The sequence below is a fragment of the Anser brachyrhynchus genome (genome assembly GCF_964034855.1).
Source record: "Anser brachyrhynchus genome assembly, chromosome: 14".
Classification (NCBI taxonomy): Eukaryota; Metazoa; Chordata; class Aves; order Anseriformes; family Anatidae; genus Anser; species Anser brachyrhynchus.
In genome coordinates, this window is record NC_137709.1 from 15,877,995 (window position 1) to 15,895,964 (window position 17,970).

The 17,970-nt window shown below is 44.0% G+C and overlaps 1 protein-coding gene across 11 annotated transcripts in view; it reads left to right on the top strand.

The window, feature by feature from the left end:
• The window catches only part of LOC308177788 (rho GTPase-activating protein 7-like), a 56,341-nt gene that overhangs the window by 12,590 nt on the left and 25,781 nt on the right, over positions 1 to 17,970 (top strand). For 2 of the 11 annotated variants that reach the window (XM_080555575.1, XM_080555579.1), the window contains exon 3: positions 19 to 17,967. The exons of 6 other annotated variants lie outside the window; for them this stretch is intronic. In XM_080555575.1, the coding sequence (XP_080411701.1) occupies positions 17,964 to 17,967 (4 nt within the window). In that variant the 5' untranslated portion in view covers positions 19 to 17,963. The remainder of the gene's footprint in view (positions 1 to 18; positions 17,968 to 17,970) is intronic. 3 more of the 11 variants (XM_080555580.1, XM_080555581.1, XM_080555582.1) reach the window with 3 other exon arrangements.

Consider the following 17,970-nt stretch of genomic DNA (forward strand, 5'->3'; position numbering starts at 1 on the left):
GTGATGGCTCTGTTCTAGGGGCCGTTCCTTGCCGGACGAGGAGGCTGTGATGATGCCCCAGAGCCAGAAGGTCTCCAAGAGGGAAAAAAAACCCTAAAAACCAGCTTTGTGCCTTGTGAAAGTGCCCAGGAGAGGAGCCGCCTGACAGCTACTAGAAATAAGTATGTGGGAGTCTATGGTCTCAGTGGAGCAGTGGTTCCTCGATGAAGAATTCTTCCATTCGGCTCTGTGGCTGTGGGGTGGTTCCTCCACCACCTGGTGACCAGACCGGGGATCCCTGTGCAGGCACTGCTGTAAGCGGGAATAATGGGGGCGTGCTGGCAAGGAACTGGAAGGACTTTGAAATCCTAAAACATCTTTAATGGGCTGCTGAACAGTTCAACACAATGTAGGCATAATCTTCAGAGCACACAAGGCAATCGCAAGGTATGGGATCCACCCCTCGGGTTGTCCTGAAGTCACTGCAGGAGCTGGCACACGAGTGATGTCCCGGTGCCAGGAGAAGCGAGTTCGTGATGTTCAGGGAGGAGAGGTCAGCTCTCTTCCTGTTTAGATGTTTTCCAAAAATGCTTGAGCATTTTAGTGGAAAAACGACTGAGGGAACCATTCAGATTAGGAAACAGGGAATATTGCAATGCCATCGCTACAGTTGTGACAGCTGAAAGGAGGGGCAAGATGTCAGGTAGGGCTGGTAAGCACGCTGCTGGGCCAGCAGCTCACGGGGCTTGTTGTCGGTGCTGCACACAAGGACGTGCTGACCAGCAGGGATCAGCAGTCTTGTGCCAGCCTGGACATCTGAGCCAAGGCGCTGGGCTTCTTTCATCTCAGGTCCTACAAACACGGCACCAATGTTCAGATGTGTCCTTCAAGCCTTGAACTTTTAGTATTTCCACTGGTGGGCAGTGAAAACTATGACACTAAAATCGTAAGTTTTATGGAGTGTAAGTTAGTAGCAGACTTTCCAGCGCCAGATTAGTTATGTGATGAAATTAGCTGTTCATACCTAACGTCAGCCCTGCTCTTGGGTCTTTCTCCCTTTCAGCAAATTTATGCTCATGTTCATGCCATCCAAACGACTCCTCTATCCCCAACTTCACAAACTTTCCGAGCATGGTCTGCTTGCTATTATTTATTGCTAAATTTGAAGACAGAAGCTACTTTTTTCTAAAACACAAAAGAGATTTGGGAGCCTAAATTCCATTCAAATTCACCTCAAGCAAGTTTCAATGGTGCTTAGAGAGCCTAAGAAATGTAGATACTTCTGAAAATGTCACCCTAGCCGTACCTGCAGGGTCTGACATTACCCAGCCACCTGAATTGCTAAGGCAAGTTCCCTGTGCCGCCGAGCCAACCTGCTTGCTGCGAAGCTTGCAGAGCATTAAGTATGCACATACTGAATGTATGCTAATGCTGGAGAGGGAGAATGCCTCAAAGTGAAAACTATTGTGCATTTAAATGTGTTCTTCTTCAAAACTTAGATAGTTCATCTCTACCCTAAGCTTCACAATAGCAGCTTCTCCTGAGCTCCCAGGGCGCGGTTTTGGAGGGGCTGTGTGGTGCTGCTTGCTTTCCCGTAGTCCCCTCCATGTTCCGTGCAGGGCAGAGACGAGACACTTCATCAGGGAGCTGTATCCTTTTGAAGAGAGATCTCCTGAAGAATGAGTGGCCAAGGGAGAAGTGTGGGCAGAGCTTGTTACATCACTAGGGTTGGCCCCTGGTTGTGACAAGATTTTTGAGAGAGTTTTCTCTTGGGCATGTCTGTGTAATGAACAATCGTGTTCAGCTTTATTAGAAGATTACTGTGAAATAACACGGGCAAGAAGCAAACCTGTTCTCTGAATATTTTACAGACTTGCTGCTTAGGTTTCTCTGTGTGTTGTTTGGTAGTGAGCACAGCTTGGAAAAGCAGTCAGTCCGGCTTTGACCCTCAGACCATTCCGGGAACAAGCAAACACAAATAACACTTTCCTAAAAATGTTCTTTGCAACCCCGCCCTTGAGAAACGATCTTCTCTGGAACGATGCAAGTCTGGCCAGCATTGGCAGTCGAGGGCTGAACTTTAGCTCTTGTCCATGCACAGCAGTTACTTTTATGGTACCAAGAGCTCCCTGGAGTCAGGGGGTGAATTGCTGAGAGTGGACAAGGATTGCAGCATCTGGCTGCTTGTCCCTGCGACCCAATTAAAAGCTGGGGGCCGGGGGACAAGAGGCTGGCGCGTGGCCTCCGTGACGGCAGCGGCAGGGTTTTATCCCCACCCAGAGCTCCTCTCTGTACATGTGCAGGATACAGAGGACCCTCTCTGTACCCGTGTTGCAAGGGATTTAAACTGCAAAATCTGTGCGCTCCTGTTAACACATCAGCGCTGTGAGCAGACGGAGTCTGCACACCTGCAATCAGGAGCTCTGCCATGCCAGTTAGTTCTCTGAATTGGTGAAGCCTTTTGTGCTCCTTGCCAGTGAAAAACATAGCCGTGCAATTTCCACAGATACTCTAACTTCTACATAGCAAGCCTTTAAACCACTGACATAGTGATCTGACTTCAGTGAAGGCAAGAGTGGAAATAGAATCAAGTGGTTCCAAAACGAAAAGCCATCAGACCTCAGCTGTGTTCTGATTATTTTCTTTTAATTTGCTTCCTTCTCATTGCTTTTTTTTTTTTTTTTTTTTTTAATACAGAGACATAAATAATGTTAAATTCCAGATCACCCCTGGGTCTGAAATTTAGCTGTAACAAGGACTCCTGCCAGTTTTTACAAAAGGATTTTGCTAACATGAAAGAAAAATAGCTCATCCATAATAAATGCTTCTCCTGACCCATGTTATCCTTTTGCATTTAAGGTCAACCATCTCTGAAAGGAGAAAAAAAAGTTAAAGGATATGCAGAGAGTCAGCTGCAACAACAACCCAAACCTCTGGATGAAAGTCTTCCCATCAGGGTTTTGAATTTTAGACTGTTCACAGCTGCCACTGCATTTTTTCCTTGGCCTGAATAATATAAATACTGGGCTGTGTAGTGCTTTCCTTTACACTGGTGTAAATCTAGGTTAGAGCTTAAACCTTGACTTGAACATGCACACATTTTATCCTTGGGATCTCAGCAAGACAGCATGTGGTATAAAATTAATCATGGGTGTAAATCTATGCAGGACTTCTGCCCAGTTCTGCGAATTTGACTTCAGACGACCTCAGAGCAGTTCCTCTGGATTTTAGCTTGTGCAACCCAGGCAGAATTTGGCTGAGTACTTTCTGCTGTACCCATGATACTGGCCAAGAGCAGCTGTTTGGTTACAAACTGATCATTTGCAAATTCTTCCATTTTTCTCTTTTTGTTTTTTTTTTTTTTTTAGTGATACGTTTCTCTGTCCTGCCAGAGAAAACACCTACAGGTTTTATAATCAGTTTATTCTGCTGCTGAAGTGGTAATGCGGTTAGAAGGGCTAAAGTAGATGTTCTTTGTGCAGATATCTCCACCTTCTGTTAACTCCTTTCTCCAAGGCCATGTCCTCATGATTCAAAGCAAGACCAGTGAATAATTAAGATGTGGCGGGAGCTTGCTGGATATGAAATATCATCATACAGTGGCCAATTTAAAATTCTACCCATGGCTACGTGAAGGTGCTAAAATGCGATTGAAAGAGGACTGGCTGGTTCAGAAGGCTGGCAGCAGGACAGACACTGGTTTAAGGTCTGCACTCACTTCCTGCGGGTCTGATCCAAGTTAACTTTTCTCTAGAGAATCACAGAATGGTTGAGGCTTGAAGGGACTTTGATTGTGATCAGTCAAAGGTTACTGAGAATGGCCACACAATGACATCGGCCAGCTCCCTCCACACTCGTGGGTTCATCCCATCGGGGCTGTGGACAGGGACCATTGTCTTAGATGCTCAATGTCGGGCAGCCCATCAGGCTTTCCCCTATGTGCAGTCAGAGGAAACGAGTTTCCAGAGATTTTCCTGAGACTTTTTTCTAAGGTTTGGACATCTTATGTGAAATGCTAAAAGGCTGACTCTGATTTTGAAAAGTTCTCTCTTAATTATTTTTTTTTGGATGCAAATCAAAACAAATTAAGAGAGACGGTTAATGTGTGCGTGTTCAAATCGCTTGACACAATCCAGTGGTCTCCCAGGTAGGCAAAGAACACAACCTTGTTCGTCGCCCCAACTGAAGGAGCATTCGTACCTTCAAATGCGCCCTGAGCCCCGTGTCCCTGTGCTTCCTCCTCCCAGCCTCCTGTAAGGGGTTGGTTTCCTCAGAGGGGTATGCCACCCTTTGATGCTCACTGCTGGGTTGAAAAAAGGGCCAAATTCCTCTTGTTTCTTGAAATAAACTTGCAAACCCCTTGAACTTCCTGTGCTGGAGGAATATGTTTACACATTTTTTCATTCCGTTTGTCTTCCTGAGGCTGTGAGAGAGCTGGCAGTGTGGGTAAGGGGAGGGGAGCTGCGTGACCAGCGCATCCCAAGAACATAGATAAGACCCTGATGAGTCCCATCCACTTTGCTCTGTGCAGCCAGGTTGTAAATGGACTCAGGAGCCCATTTCGGCTCTGGTGTGTGTAATTCTATCATTAGAAAACAAATCCAAAGGAAAAACAGAAATTTGGCTGAAAATGTTTTGGTTTAAATTAATTTCACTGCTAAAATGTTTTCTACTGAAAATATATGAATGGTTCTACTCCTGGCCTTCAAAACTGTTCTTTTTTTTTTTTTTTTTTTTTTTTTTTTTTTTTCTGAAGACAATCTAGTACCAGCCTTAGGATGGGCCACAAAGTCCATCTACCCCAGTAATTTTTGGAAGGGCAAGGAATTTTTTAATGGAATACCCTTTATATGAAGTTCATGGCGGGAAAAAAAAAAATCATCTTTTATATTATGTTATCTGTACTTGCAAAGACTTCCAGGACACTGGTGCTTGCAGCCTTCCAGATAGATATCTGCTCTTTGGTATCTGAAATCAGGGTAGTCAGAAGGAACAAAACTTATCAGAGGAAAAAAAAGAGGCAAAACACAAGGAGGGGAGGTTACTTGTACACCTAAATTAAGGTGTATAGCTTGATTAAAAGGCATTAGTGGTTGGAAGAAGCTCTTTAAGATAGAGACCATCTTTGCTCTGAGGCTGTAGTGCTAGGAGGTCTCAAGGGTGCCATCACCAGGTACGTGTAATTATGTCACTAGTTCCAGGACTCTTAACACGGGCAGCATGGCAGGAGAGGAATTACTAAGGGTAGCTGACTGAGGATAATGGATAGTAGGATGAAATTGAGAGGAAAAACTTAATTGGAATTAACTAGCTGAGAAAAGCCTCTTGATCTGTCAGACAGTGAAATTGCCTCCCAAGAGCAATGGTATAGTCCCAGCCACGTGGGCATTTAAAGCCAGGCTAATGTCTGTGATTCCCTGAGTTAACTGGAGTATCTCAATAATTGGAACTGACACAAAGATTTATCTCCTTTGATTGACTCGCTTTCACAGAGGCTCATCTCTTTGTGGTACCGCACAGAGCTTTCAAGGCAGCTGTTTGCACTTAAACTGCCAGAAGCTGACAATATGTATCCATTTCAGCTCTTCAAATGCATTCTTTGAAAAAACACTTAAATCACTGAAATAGACAGTGCTAATCAGTCTGCAGGAAAATGGAGCATCCTTACCTGGGGCTCACTGCCATAAATCTTCCTGTGGCAACGCTCAGCTATCATACGGCTGTAGAAAGCCATTTCGGTGCATTACTGCCAAATGCCCAATCACCCTGAAAAATTGGGCTGGTTTTGGCCAAGCCTATAAAAGGAAAAGATGTTTGGCCAAATGTATAAAAACAAATGGTTGGTATTTCAGCCGAAGCTGCCATTTGCAGTAGAGAAGGATTAATCATACTAATGATGGAAATGATATCCCACACTGGTTTCAGAGAAGATTGCGCCGCAGCAGGATGGCCCTGAAGGGCGAGTTTTGGAAGGAGGTTTTGCGTTCAGCTTTGCCCAGCTTTTGCTTCAGCTTTGTGACCTTGGCCAACAGCAGCGTATCTGCTCTCTCACTTTGTCCTCTTTGATTCAGCACAGCTCTCCAGAGCAACACCTTCCTCCAGTATTTTGGGGCTTTTTACAGCATGCTAGTTAGTGCACGAGATTTACGGGATGTGCCTACATGCATCCAGTTGGAAGCGGATAAGAAGGAATAGTATTGCTCCCAAATATGAAATCAGCTTGGCGTGTTTGCTAACTGCAGTGCCTTGGCAAGCTTCAGGTCGTAGCTGGAGGCTGTTTGATCGTGTTTGCGAGGTTGGAGAAGGACTGACTCACAGCCTCACTTCCCAGCTTGGAGGTACAGCCTCTCAAAAGCTCACTGGCCTGGAGGGACACTTCTCCGTGGTGAATAGTTACACAACCTCGGTCTACAGGGAGAGACATCAGAGTGGTGCTCATGACTTTCCTGCAGGTTCCTTTTGAGCAAGTCGCTTCATCTGTGGCCATTCCCTCACACTTGCACCTTCGCTGGTCTACCGGCAAAGGAGAGCTTCACTGTCCTCTCTGTGTACGTGCCACCTGGAAAAAGGGAGCTTTATGTTGTGACAGTTTTGCTAACACTTCAATCTGGCTGAGCTCTTGCTCTCCCTCATTATGCCCTGAAGGTCACAAATGGGTAGAAATGTGTGTCCATGCTCCTCAGCACGCTCCTTTGGCCACAACCACTTTTTGCCTGCAGGATGACATGGAAAGTGTTAGGGGTGAAGGACATTTCCTCCGCACCAGGGTGTGTGAGGGAATGGTTTGTTTTCTTGCTTGCTCTCACTATGGCTTCTTGGGCTGGCGCAGTGAGAAAGAGGAAGCAAGAGAGCAAAGCAGCTGGGAAAACAGGAGGACTCGTCCCTGGGGGAGCGGGGACAGAGCCACTGCTGGTGGAGTGGCCCCTGCTGTTCACTGCATAAATGAGACCTAGTTAGGGAAATGAATGTAAATGAAATGTGCTAATTTTTTGCCTGGAATGTTGTCAGGTATTGCACTATGAGGATAATATTGTGATTTAAAGAGTGAACGGTTATAAAGAAGCCTGCATTTCACTGCAGTTCTTTTTCAAACTATCATTTCTTCTGCTATGAGAAGGTTGGGTTAAATATAGCTGTATAGGTCTAGGGAGAAAAAGTTCAAAATTTAAAATGAAAATTAAGGAGAAGAGCTGATGGAAAATGGAACAGGCAGAGGTTATTTAAAGATACAAGAAAAAAAAAAAAGAAAAAAAAAGTTAAAAGTACTCGTTGAGAACTTTAGGCTTTGGGTAATACCTGCAAAGCTGCAGCCAATTGGTGCAATAAGACATTTTAAACAGGTGCACATCCCTTATTATACTCTCCTATTAAGTTCCTTCAGCCCTTCTACTGTCTGTAAAATGTTCTCAGTAGATGATATGTTCTGCAAGCCTGTCTCTCCAGGCGGATTTTCAGATAAATCCTTTTTTCAAAAGATACAACCCTTCAGTCCAGAACACCCCCACCTAACCAGCTGGACATGGCCTGGGCAGGGTCTAATCAGGAGTCCTTTAGTGGACAGACATGGACCAAATACAGCCTGTGATGGCCACCAAAGCGCCCCAGAAAAGGAACCCGTTGTAAGAAAGTCCCGCTGCCATTTCAGACACAGTGTGGCAGGAGCAGCAAGCATCCCTTACATTTGCTCTCCACTTGCCTTGGGAAGGATTTGCTTCTGGGCCACCATTCCCAGGCTGGTTTTTCCATACCTTTCTTCAAAAAGTCCTTGAAGGGTGCTGGCCTGAAACTGCCCCCTTGTGTCACATGCAACATATCCTGTTACTTTGCATGTTGTGCAAGAGTGCAAGTAAATAAATATTGGTTGTAAAATCATTTGGTCTTTGTTAAATCCAACCAGACTGCTTGGCTTCTAATAGCCTCTGCCCCGAATTTCACATCTGAACTAGACACAGCGCAGAGACAAATTTCCTTTGATTTGTTCCTGAGTTACTCACCATTTAATTTAACCGAGCGATTCCTTGTTCTCCTATTCTGGAATGATGGATTGTGAAATGCACTCCTTTAAATTAATCCAGACGCTTGACTTCCGTCAGCAGAGTAATCTTTCTCAGTGGTATGCTAAGTATGCTTTTAAAAGGTATGGTGAATATGAGTGCTATGCACTTGGTTGATGATTTAAGTGTTTACACTTTCTAAACATTGCAGCAATAACAAATACGGCTTAGCTTCATTTTTTATAACCTTACAGAAGTGATCATTCAAATAACATCAAAGGGACTTAAATGGATTTCTAAATGGGATGTTACAAGTGAGGGCAGCTCCCCTCTCATCAGAAAACCTGCAATTGGAAACAGGGCTGAGCAAAGCTTGTAATATTTCTGATTGCAGGGTTTTCATAGATCATCCAGAAAGCTTTCTATTGGAGCCATTAATGGTAAAATATTTCATGTGCATGCTGTCCCTGCTTTTGCTGGCTTGATATTGCAAGGGAGCAGTGCCTTTTTTTTTTTTTTTTTTTTTTATTTTTTTTGCTGTTTATACTACTCAAATATGAAGTTGGGCGTTTCTGGGGAGGAGAAAAGAAAGAGTGTATGAATACTTTGTATTTTCTTTCTTCCCCTTCATAACAACAGCAAAAAGTTATAGTAAAGTTGAGAAAGTGATACTGATGTAAACCAACCCATCAGCTGCTACCAGCCTGGACACTCCCTCACTGTTACCAGAGGTAAGGACTATCTGAATGCCACAGCTAGAAGTTGCACAGCATTCCCTGGGTCCAGCTGGAAGCAGTAGCCATTCCTAAAACTGGGAAGACAAGATGAATCCTTTTGTCATTGAAATATGTGGCAGCGCTTTTTCGGTAAAAGTAAATGGTACTAAACTTTTGGCAACACATGAACTGCAGCACTTGTCTACCAATACATGCTTGTCAGGTTTACTCCAACAGAAAATGACACATCTAACAAGTGACCTTGGCTGAAATCTGTGTTCCTACTTTGCATGTATACGTTGTGTGTGTTGGAAAGGGCATTTGACTGGAATCAGAAGGCCTGAATCCTTTTACGTCACCACTAGTAGTAGACATAGAGATGGAATCTTCTTCACAAAACAGATTTACTGAGAAATATATTAAGGGTTTGTATTATCCAAAATATTAGATCAATATTTTTAGTTTCACAACAATATGAAGTTTTACAAAAGCAAGTGCTGAATTCTGCACCTGGGGATGGGGCAACCCTGGCTGTATGTACAGACTGGGAGGATGAGAGGTGGGAGAGCAGCCCCACAGGACAGGAACTGGGGGTTCTAGTCGATGGCAAGTTGAACATGAGCCAGCAGCAGGCCCCGGCAGCCAGGAGGGCCAACCTTGTCCTGGGGTGCATCAGGCACGGCGCTGCCGGACGGTTGAGGGAAGGGATTGTCCCCCTCTGCTCTGCACTGTGCTGGTGCAGCCTCACCTCCAGTCCAGTACTGTGGGCAGTTTTGGGTGTCCCAGCATAAGGAGGCCATAACATTATTAGAGAGCATCCAAAGGAAGGCTATGAAGGTGGTGAAGGGTCTGGAGGGCAAGACATGAGGAGCAGCTGAGGTCCCGTGGTTTGTTCGGCCCAGAGCAGAGCAGGCCGAGGGGAGGCCTCATGGCGGCCTGCAGCTCCCTCACGAGGGGAGCGGAGGGGCAGGCGCTGAGCTCTGCTCTCTGGGGACAGCGACAGGACCCGAGGGAACGGCATGGAGCTGGGACAGGGGAGGGTCAGGCTGGGGGTTAGGGAAAGGTTCTGCACCCAGAGATGGTCGGGCACCGGGACAGGCTCCCCAGGGCAGTGGTCACGGCCCCGAGGCTGCCGGAGTTCAAGGAGTGTTTGGACAATGCTCTCAGACACACAGCCTGATTTTTGGGTGGTCCTGCGTGGAGCCAAGAGTTGGACTCAATGATCCCTGGGGGTCCCTTCCAACCCAGGATATTCTATGATTCTATGAATAGGTTTTGTACAAAGCGAGAAACTTTAGCTCTTTGGCAGGGCACACCTTACAGGGCATGTGCTGACATACTAGTATTGGCAGGGTGATGTTTTTCTTGATCCTTCTAAAGCCTTTTATGTACAGAATGTATACTTGGTACATTGACTAGGTATCTAAGGTGTACCATATAGCTTCTAAATTTTACTCTGTACCCGCCTATGACATTTGACTCAAGTAATCTTGTATATATTTGGCAGAGGGAATGGCATGTTTATTTTCTAATATTCTGACTTAACCAGCTTTATCTGCCCCATTGCTTAAAAAAGAAACTGAAGAACTGAAGTCCACTTCTTATTTCTTGCCAGCCTTCTCCCAGGAAAACACATACTGTTGTAACCTGCCAATGCCATGTCTCATACTAGCCTACACAGCCAACCCATCTAAGGGAAAATTATTTGGCTCAAGAAACGAGGAATTGTGTTATGCCTGGATACAAATAAGAACATAAACCTCCCATCGTAAGTAGGTTGGCACCAACCTTTACTTCAGTTTTAAGCAAGGACTGGATAGTACTTAAATCTGAAGTGAGCTGAGGCAAACCTCGACCTTTTGATCTGAAATGCTTTTATTAATGTTTTTTAGTGGTCTGGGTGTTTTAGTGTCAGTATTTTTTCTCTGAACGTCTTCTTCAAATCCAAAATGTGTGAAATACTGTTCTTTTGAGTTTTGGAAGTCTGTAATGACAAAGGAGTTCGATAACCAAAACCAAAGGCTCCAAGGTCTTCAAACCAGGCCTTACAGGCCCAAGTTGATGTGCAATAGCACCTGGATAGTGGACGCCTTTTACACCTGTCACCTGGTAGTGGGCACCTCATGATCGACTGGAGGTGTTATAGAAGATAGAGCCAGAAGATAGAAGAGAGTGTTGGTGGCTTCAGTACTGACTTCAGGTTCTTTGCTATCTCCTAAAATACAAATCACAACTAAAGGTTTGGCATCTCAGACACTTGCTCTGTAAGTTTTTAGCTCATCTCACAGGGTTTTGCCCGTGGTGCTAAGAACCTCTAAGATGCTTGCCAAGAGCTTTGCATAAGCTGTTGTGTGCTGCAGCCACTCCGTGAGCTGCTTCAGTGCTGAGCTCACTTTGGGCCAACCAGCTTGGGCACTCTTGACATTTCTGGATGTCTTCTAAACATGTAATGCTGATAGAAATGTTGTTTAAATATTTGTGGGTTATTTAAAAACACTGCGTCAAATAAGCAGCCTTGTGACGCCCGACAGATATCTGGATAAGACGAGTGCTTTGGAGAAGAAGGAAGAGGTCACCATGGGTTATATACACAACTTAACGTCTGACAAGAGACATGTTGGATCCATGAAACACAGAGTAAAACGAGTCCCATGCTAGAAGCAGTGTGCCCCGGTGCTCCGCAGCACATGGCTGTGCAAGCAGAAGCGCTGGCTGGAGAGGTGCTGGACAGGCACGTTATGCTGCGGCTGCCAATTGTCCCTGTCCCAGTTTTGAGCTGTTTAGGCACTCTTAATGTTTTCCCCGACTTGGCACCCATCTGCATTTTTAGGAAGCTAAATTTTAGGAAGCTCAAGGGAATGAGTTTACAATCCAACAATGATTAAGGCTTTTCAGCTGTTTCTTCTCAGTAGTATTAGAAGTATCTTAAGTCAGGATTGGTGAGTGCTGGACAGAGGGGGAAAATGGAATCCCTGTGATAAATGTGAGAAATAGACATTATCCATTAATCATATTAAATACTTATTTTCTGAGTTTTAAAACATTCATAAATTGTTTTAAAAGCTGCTTTCATATGTGAACTGTATTATCTTCTTTGAGTAAATGCCTGTTGTGTACAGATTAAAATCGGCCACCAGGCATTGCTGAGATACATTATCATAGAATCATAGAATCATAAAATCATTCAGGTTGGAAAAGACCTCTAAGATCATCTGGTCTAACCTTCAACTTAATACTAAAGTCCACCTCTAAACCATGCTACATCTACTTGTTTCTTGAAGACGTGCAGGGATAGTGACTCAACCACTTCCCTGGGCAGCCTATTCCAATGCCACACAACTCTTTCAGTAAAGAAATTTCTCCTAATATCCAACCTAAACCTTCCCTAGTGCAACTTGAGGCCATTTCCCCTCGTCTTATCACTTGGTGCTTGGGAGAAGAGCCCAATCCCCACCTCGCTAGAGGGATTATAGCATGAGGTTTATAGTCTGTAAAAGAGACTGGGCCTACCAACGCATCTGAATCTAGCTTTATGTTGCCTTTAAATTAATTTGAAGCCAATTCCAGACCTGCTGTAAAAATGAGTTACGTGATTAGGGCACCAGCGTCATTTTGCCAAGGCTTATCACTTTTTAGAGTTGCTCTTGTCATGATCCATATAATGGCTGCAGCTGGAGAACCTCTTTCTAGACAGCACATTTTCACAGAATCACAGAATTATAGGGGTTGGAATGGACGTCAAGAGATCATTGGATCCAACGCCCCTGCCAAAGCAGGTTCCCTAGAGCAGGTTGCCCAGGTAGGCGTCCAGACAGGTCTTGAATATCTCCAGAGGAGACTCCACAACCTCCCTGGGCAGCCTGTTCTAGTGCTCCGTCACCCTCACTGTGAAGTTCTTTCGCATGTTGGTGCGGAACTTCCTGTGCTCCATTTTGTGGCCATTGCCCCTTGTCCTGTCCCCACAGACCACTGAAAAGAAGTTGGCCATATTCCTCTGTCTCCCACGCTTCAGGTATTTATAAACATTGATAAGATCCTCTCTCAGTCTTCTTTTCTCAAGGCTGAACAGACCCAGGTCTCTCAGCCTTTCCTCATAGGGGAGATGCTCCAGGCCCCGTATCAACATTGTGGCCCTCTGCTGGACTCTTTCCAGGAGATCTCTGTCTTTTTTGTACCAGGAAAATGTATATTTGGAAAATGGATTTACAAGTTATTAGTGCTATTTTGCAATTTGCTTTTCAGATTCTGATTTGTTTTTTCTTTCTTTCTTTCTTTCTTTCCTTCTTTCTTTCCTTCTTTCTTTCCTTCTTTCTTTCTTTCTTTCTTTCTTTCTTTCCTTCTTTCCTTCTTTCCTTCTTTCCTTCTTTCCTTCCTTCTTTCTTTCTTTCTTTCTTTCTTTCTTTCTTTCTTTCTTTCTTTCTTTCTTTCTTTCTTTCTTTCTTTCTTTCTTTCTTTCTTTCTTTCTCTTTATTTTTTGTTGTTATTGTGCACATTGGTTGCTTTATTTTTGCTCTCTTTGACACCTATTTCTCATTTAAAGTGCCAAACTGAAAAGCCAAAATGAATCTTAGCTTCTCTGATGCCCAGAAAATAATTATTTACCCTTTTAAGCTGCTTTGCCTTTCAGATAAAAATGCTGCATCTACTAAAGGAATTAGAGGCTATTTTTGAGTGTTCTGGCTATTATTTCACACAAACAGCACTTATATTTTCATCAGTTTACTCTAGTTCTAACATAAGTGATCCAAAAGAAAAGTTTAAGCATATGTCACAGAAGAAAGCGCACGGAGAAAAATCGCTGTTTTCTGGAAAAGTCTCAAAGGATTCAAAGATTTATCTGCTGATGATAAGCTTGAGCCAGGAAAATAGCAAATGACATGAATTATATCATAAAATCAGTTCCTGATCTATAATCGTAGGTTTGGCTTAAGTTAACCACCACACTTTTTTTCTTGTTGACACATTCCTGGAAGTAGATCTGAAAACAAGCATCGAATATCATTGAAAATGGTTTCATGGGAAGAATGCAAAGTGATCGAAGCCACTGTGACATTAGGTGTTCATACAGACGAGCAGACTTGCTAGCTGTAAGAGCTACTGGTTCCCAGTTATTTCTCTGAGCAAAATTACGGTTTCACAAATGCTTGCAAATAACAAACTAAGGATGTGAATATGGCCAAGTGAACTACCGTGGAGAATTCAAGCAAATATTTGTTAAATCCGTTCAATCAACATTCTATCAGCATCTCATTCAGGTTTTACTATTTTAATAAGCAATTTTACCAATTGCTTATTCCCGAAGTTTCTCTATTCTAGTGCTTCTTATTCATGCGAGCCATTGTACCTAGCTCTCCTGTAATGAACAATTACACGTCCCGTTGCACCACATTGCTTCCATTGACAGCAATGCCATACCATGGTATTAACAATGGACCACCAGTTCCAAAACACTGATATTTAGGTGTCTTTTCAATTCTGTGACATTTATTGAGATTAAAAGGGAGAAGTTCTGGGACACCTCACAAGAAAACCAGTTCTCAGGAGATTTCTGACCAAACAGATCTGGCTCCATGTACAGATAGATAAGTTTGGAATAGCCTTTGATCCAGTGTGACAGTTGCCTATTGCTGCTTCCTGAGCTGCTAAGACACATTTTTAGAAATAGCAACTGTCTTTTCGTAAGCTGAGTTTTTAGAAGAATTGGGTGTTTCATGTATAATGTCAACCTGGTAAAATTAGAAGCTACTGTTTTTGTATGACTGGAAAAAAAAAAAAAAAAGAAAGAAAAAAAAAGACCTGTCCAGCTGCTTTGATTTGTTGCTGGAATGAGCATCTGTCGGATCTTTGAGGAATATTCTGTTCAACAGCTTAGATGTGATAAAGATAGGAAGCAAGATAAGCAAAAGGTGCTTTTCTGCTTTTCTGTCAGGCAAGAAACAGCTGTTTTTCAAGACTGTGACTGAAAGAGGATCTGGAGATTGGATACAGTTCCTATTTAACTTGGGCTTGGTTCACAGCAATATCACAAGGAAGTAACAGTATAAAATGGATTGTTGAATGACTTTACACTTTCAGTCTTGGACTATGTGAGAAAGCACTGGCATAACTGATTTTTATTAGTTACTTAGTGAAAGAAGTTGTATTTCCCAAGCGTCAGTGTTTGTTCTAGAATGGATCATCCATTCCCACTGAAGTCACAGCCAGTTTGGAGGCACGTTGGTAACAAGTATAGAGTGAACAATCTGGTTTTATTTGTTTAAATAGCTGCAGATGTGTTGGTGAGTTTGTCATTGGCTCTTGAGATAGACAAGTAATTGTGAAAATCAAGGCTTTTACTCTTTTTTCTCAGTTGGCAGTGAGGGGCAAAGCTGTGATTTCACTCTGTGTACTCTTTTCTCTGTACCAGTTCTTCCAGGTAGTGATCACAGGCAGGGATGTGTGGCATGGAAATACATCCCTGAAGGGGAGACTGCTCAGGGAACTCCATGCACCCACTACAAGCACACTTCACCAGAGCTTTTTTAGGTCAAATATTCTCTGTGAAGCTATGAAACAAGATGTCATGTTCTCTGTTCCTACATTATCTCATCCACATTTTAGGAACTCCACTAGCTCTGGAACATTTCTTCAACTTGTTTAGTCTAACAATAAAAGTTCCTTGAGAAAATTCCTGAAATTCATTGTGATAGCGCAGTGCTTTCCTCTTAAAAAAAAAAAAAAAAAAAAAAAAAAAGCTAAACTTAAAATAGAAGGCAAAAGCTTCCAGCTTGAGATTTGACTGCTCTAATTACAAGCAGATTGCAGAGTTTCCACTGAAATAGGGCACAGAGATTTTTGCGAAGGAATGAAGATCAAACCAAATCATTAAGTCACCTCCTGGACAAGGCAATACCCCAATACCCCCATGCTGTTTCCCAGGATCTGCAATTCTATGATAGCTCCTTTTTTTCCAATTTACAGCAGTTGTGGCTATTGTAGCACCAGATAAACAGCCATATAAAAGGACCAGCTTCTTCTAAAGGATGCAGGAACAACAAGGATACTTTACTATTCCCTTTAAAAAAGGGGGTTGTGTTTTATTCTGTATTAGTTCTTGTATGTTGTGTTCAAAAGAGAATTCTCCCTTGTTTTGTATCTTGCAGATGTTTCTAAAAGAGGCAAAGGGGTTGTAGTGACCTAGTTGTTGAAGGCTGACTTTGGACAGGAAGACACAAAAGTAGGAATTAATGACTACCTGCCCTTGTCATGGACTAAAATCCATAGCAGGAGTATCTCATGTGAACATCATCCTTCCTTCTGAGAAGGAAGAGAAATCATATGGGATCTCTGAGCTGCAAAAATGAGACCCTGGTCTCTCAACATTCCCTCCATTAAAGGAATCTTCAAAATACAAGGTTTAATTTCCCAAGGTTTGTTTTTGTTGTAATGAGGTCATTCCTCTAAATGTATGCTTTTACACATATGTATCTACACAGGCAAACATAATCTTCTGTCTCCTGGTGTTGCTGTCCTGTAGAGGTGGTGACTGTGGCACCAAGCTCTAGCTCCTTTTGCATTTGTTGTCATGTATAACTGTTATTTTGAACATATATTGGGGCTGCCACTTGTTTTTATATTCCCATCTCCTTGGCAGTGGAAGATGCTTACTTGACAAAATGGCTTTGATCTTCTTCCCTCACAAGGATATTTCCTTGCCAGTAAAATAGTAGAGGGAACCTTGGAGGCTTCACCTTTATTTATGGTGGAAAAACTGGGAGTGAGTGTTCTAGGCGACCATAAATTAAGGGAATGCATATAAATAGTATTTTTAATATTTGCATATCTTATGGTTGTCCGTGCAGAAGGTTTTCACACCACCTGTTCTAGATATCTAACCCGGTACAAGGTTTGGAGCCCCTCTGCCATGCCGGGCCAGGAGCAGGTTTACGCTGGCAGGCTGAGGCGGGCACATAGGGCCGCTGTGTGCGGGGAGGTGCAAGGCCTGCGTTGCGGTCCCTGAAGTGGGGAGGGATCGTTCTTACCTTTGTCAACAGTTCTTCATGTGAGCTCTGTTACTGCTCAACAGTGGGGTTTATTCCCCTTTACTGCAGGGGATATGCATTCTTTGTGTCCGGCCCCAAGCCCAGGATATATCCCTTCCCCTGTCTGGGACCAGACTGATCTGAACAAAGCCTAGAAATGGGAGACCAGGGCCTGCCTCATGGCAGCAATCAGTTGGTCAGAGCTGGCAAGGACTGGCAATGGCAAACAGGGGCCATGGCTGCACCCATAGCAGTGGCTTTGTCCACTCCATGATGGACGTCTGGCCTCAGGCCTCATGGTAGACAGCCCGGGCAGCAGGGCAAGGAGGAGGCAGCTTTCAGCGCTCTCAGCCCTTCATGGAGGGTCTCAAAGCGCCAACACCACAGCTGCACTGCGCATGTGTACCTTGCAGATACCTGCTGCTGAGAGTTGAGGAACCCCTCTCTCAAAAAATGTCAGCGTATGGACGTGGCCAGCAGGCAGCACAGTGCTCTGTGGTTTCCAACCAAAGCTGGTTGGAAAGGACGAGGCACGGCATGGCACAGTGCCATGCTGCCTCAGGGGAGGCTCCAGCGGGAGCCCAGCCTCCCGGAAAAAAAGGATGGCAGCCTCTGGGCACTGCAGCCACAGAACTGTGTATTTCTAAACAAGAGATAAACTGGAGTGGGGCATTCCTGTGAAGCAAGCCCTCTGCACAGAATGTCTCTGGTAGGAGAAGTCACAAGTGAAATACCATTCAGCTTTGGTTCCTGAAAGGTGCCTGTTGTGGGAGGCAGCAAAAGGGGCGACGGGAAGAAGAGAGTGAGGTGACCTCTGGTAGATGTGTTTGCATGGGAAGTATTCCAGTGATGTCAGAATTAAAATATGCAATAAACTTGCCTTTAGTGAGAGGTGCCTCCATTCCCTGGCACAGTGCCTTTCTGAAATAGGTTTAGTAACGTAGGCTTTTTTTTTTTTTTTTTTTTTTTGCTTAAGTATGAGTGAGAGTTGTAGAAGTGGCAGGCTCATTTATGAAATGATTCGTCTTGCTCATGCAGTGGTTTGCAAGTTTGTTTAAAGCGACCCACTCTGGGACTGGCTTTCACTGGAGCTGTGGCCTCGGTGCGAAGCCAGGGAGAATGCAGCTGGTTTGGAGATGCTGTGTGCAGGATCCTTCCACGTGCTGACCTACAGCAGTCTGACAGATGTTTTTTGGTGAAGTTAGGTCAGCCCGTAACACCACACATCAGAAAAGCTCTGGAGAGTCTTCAGCATGGGTA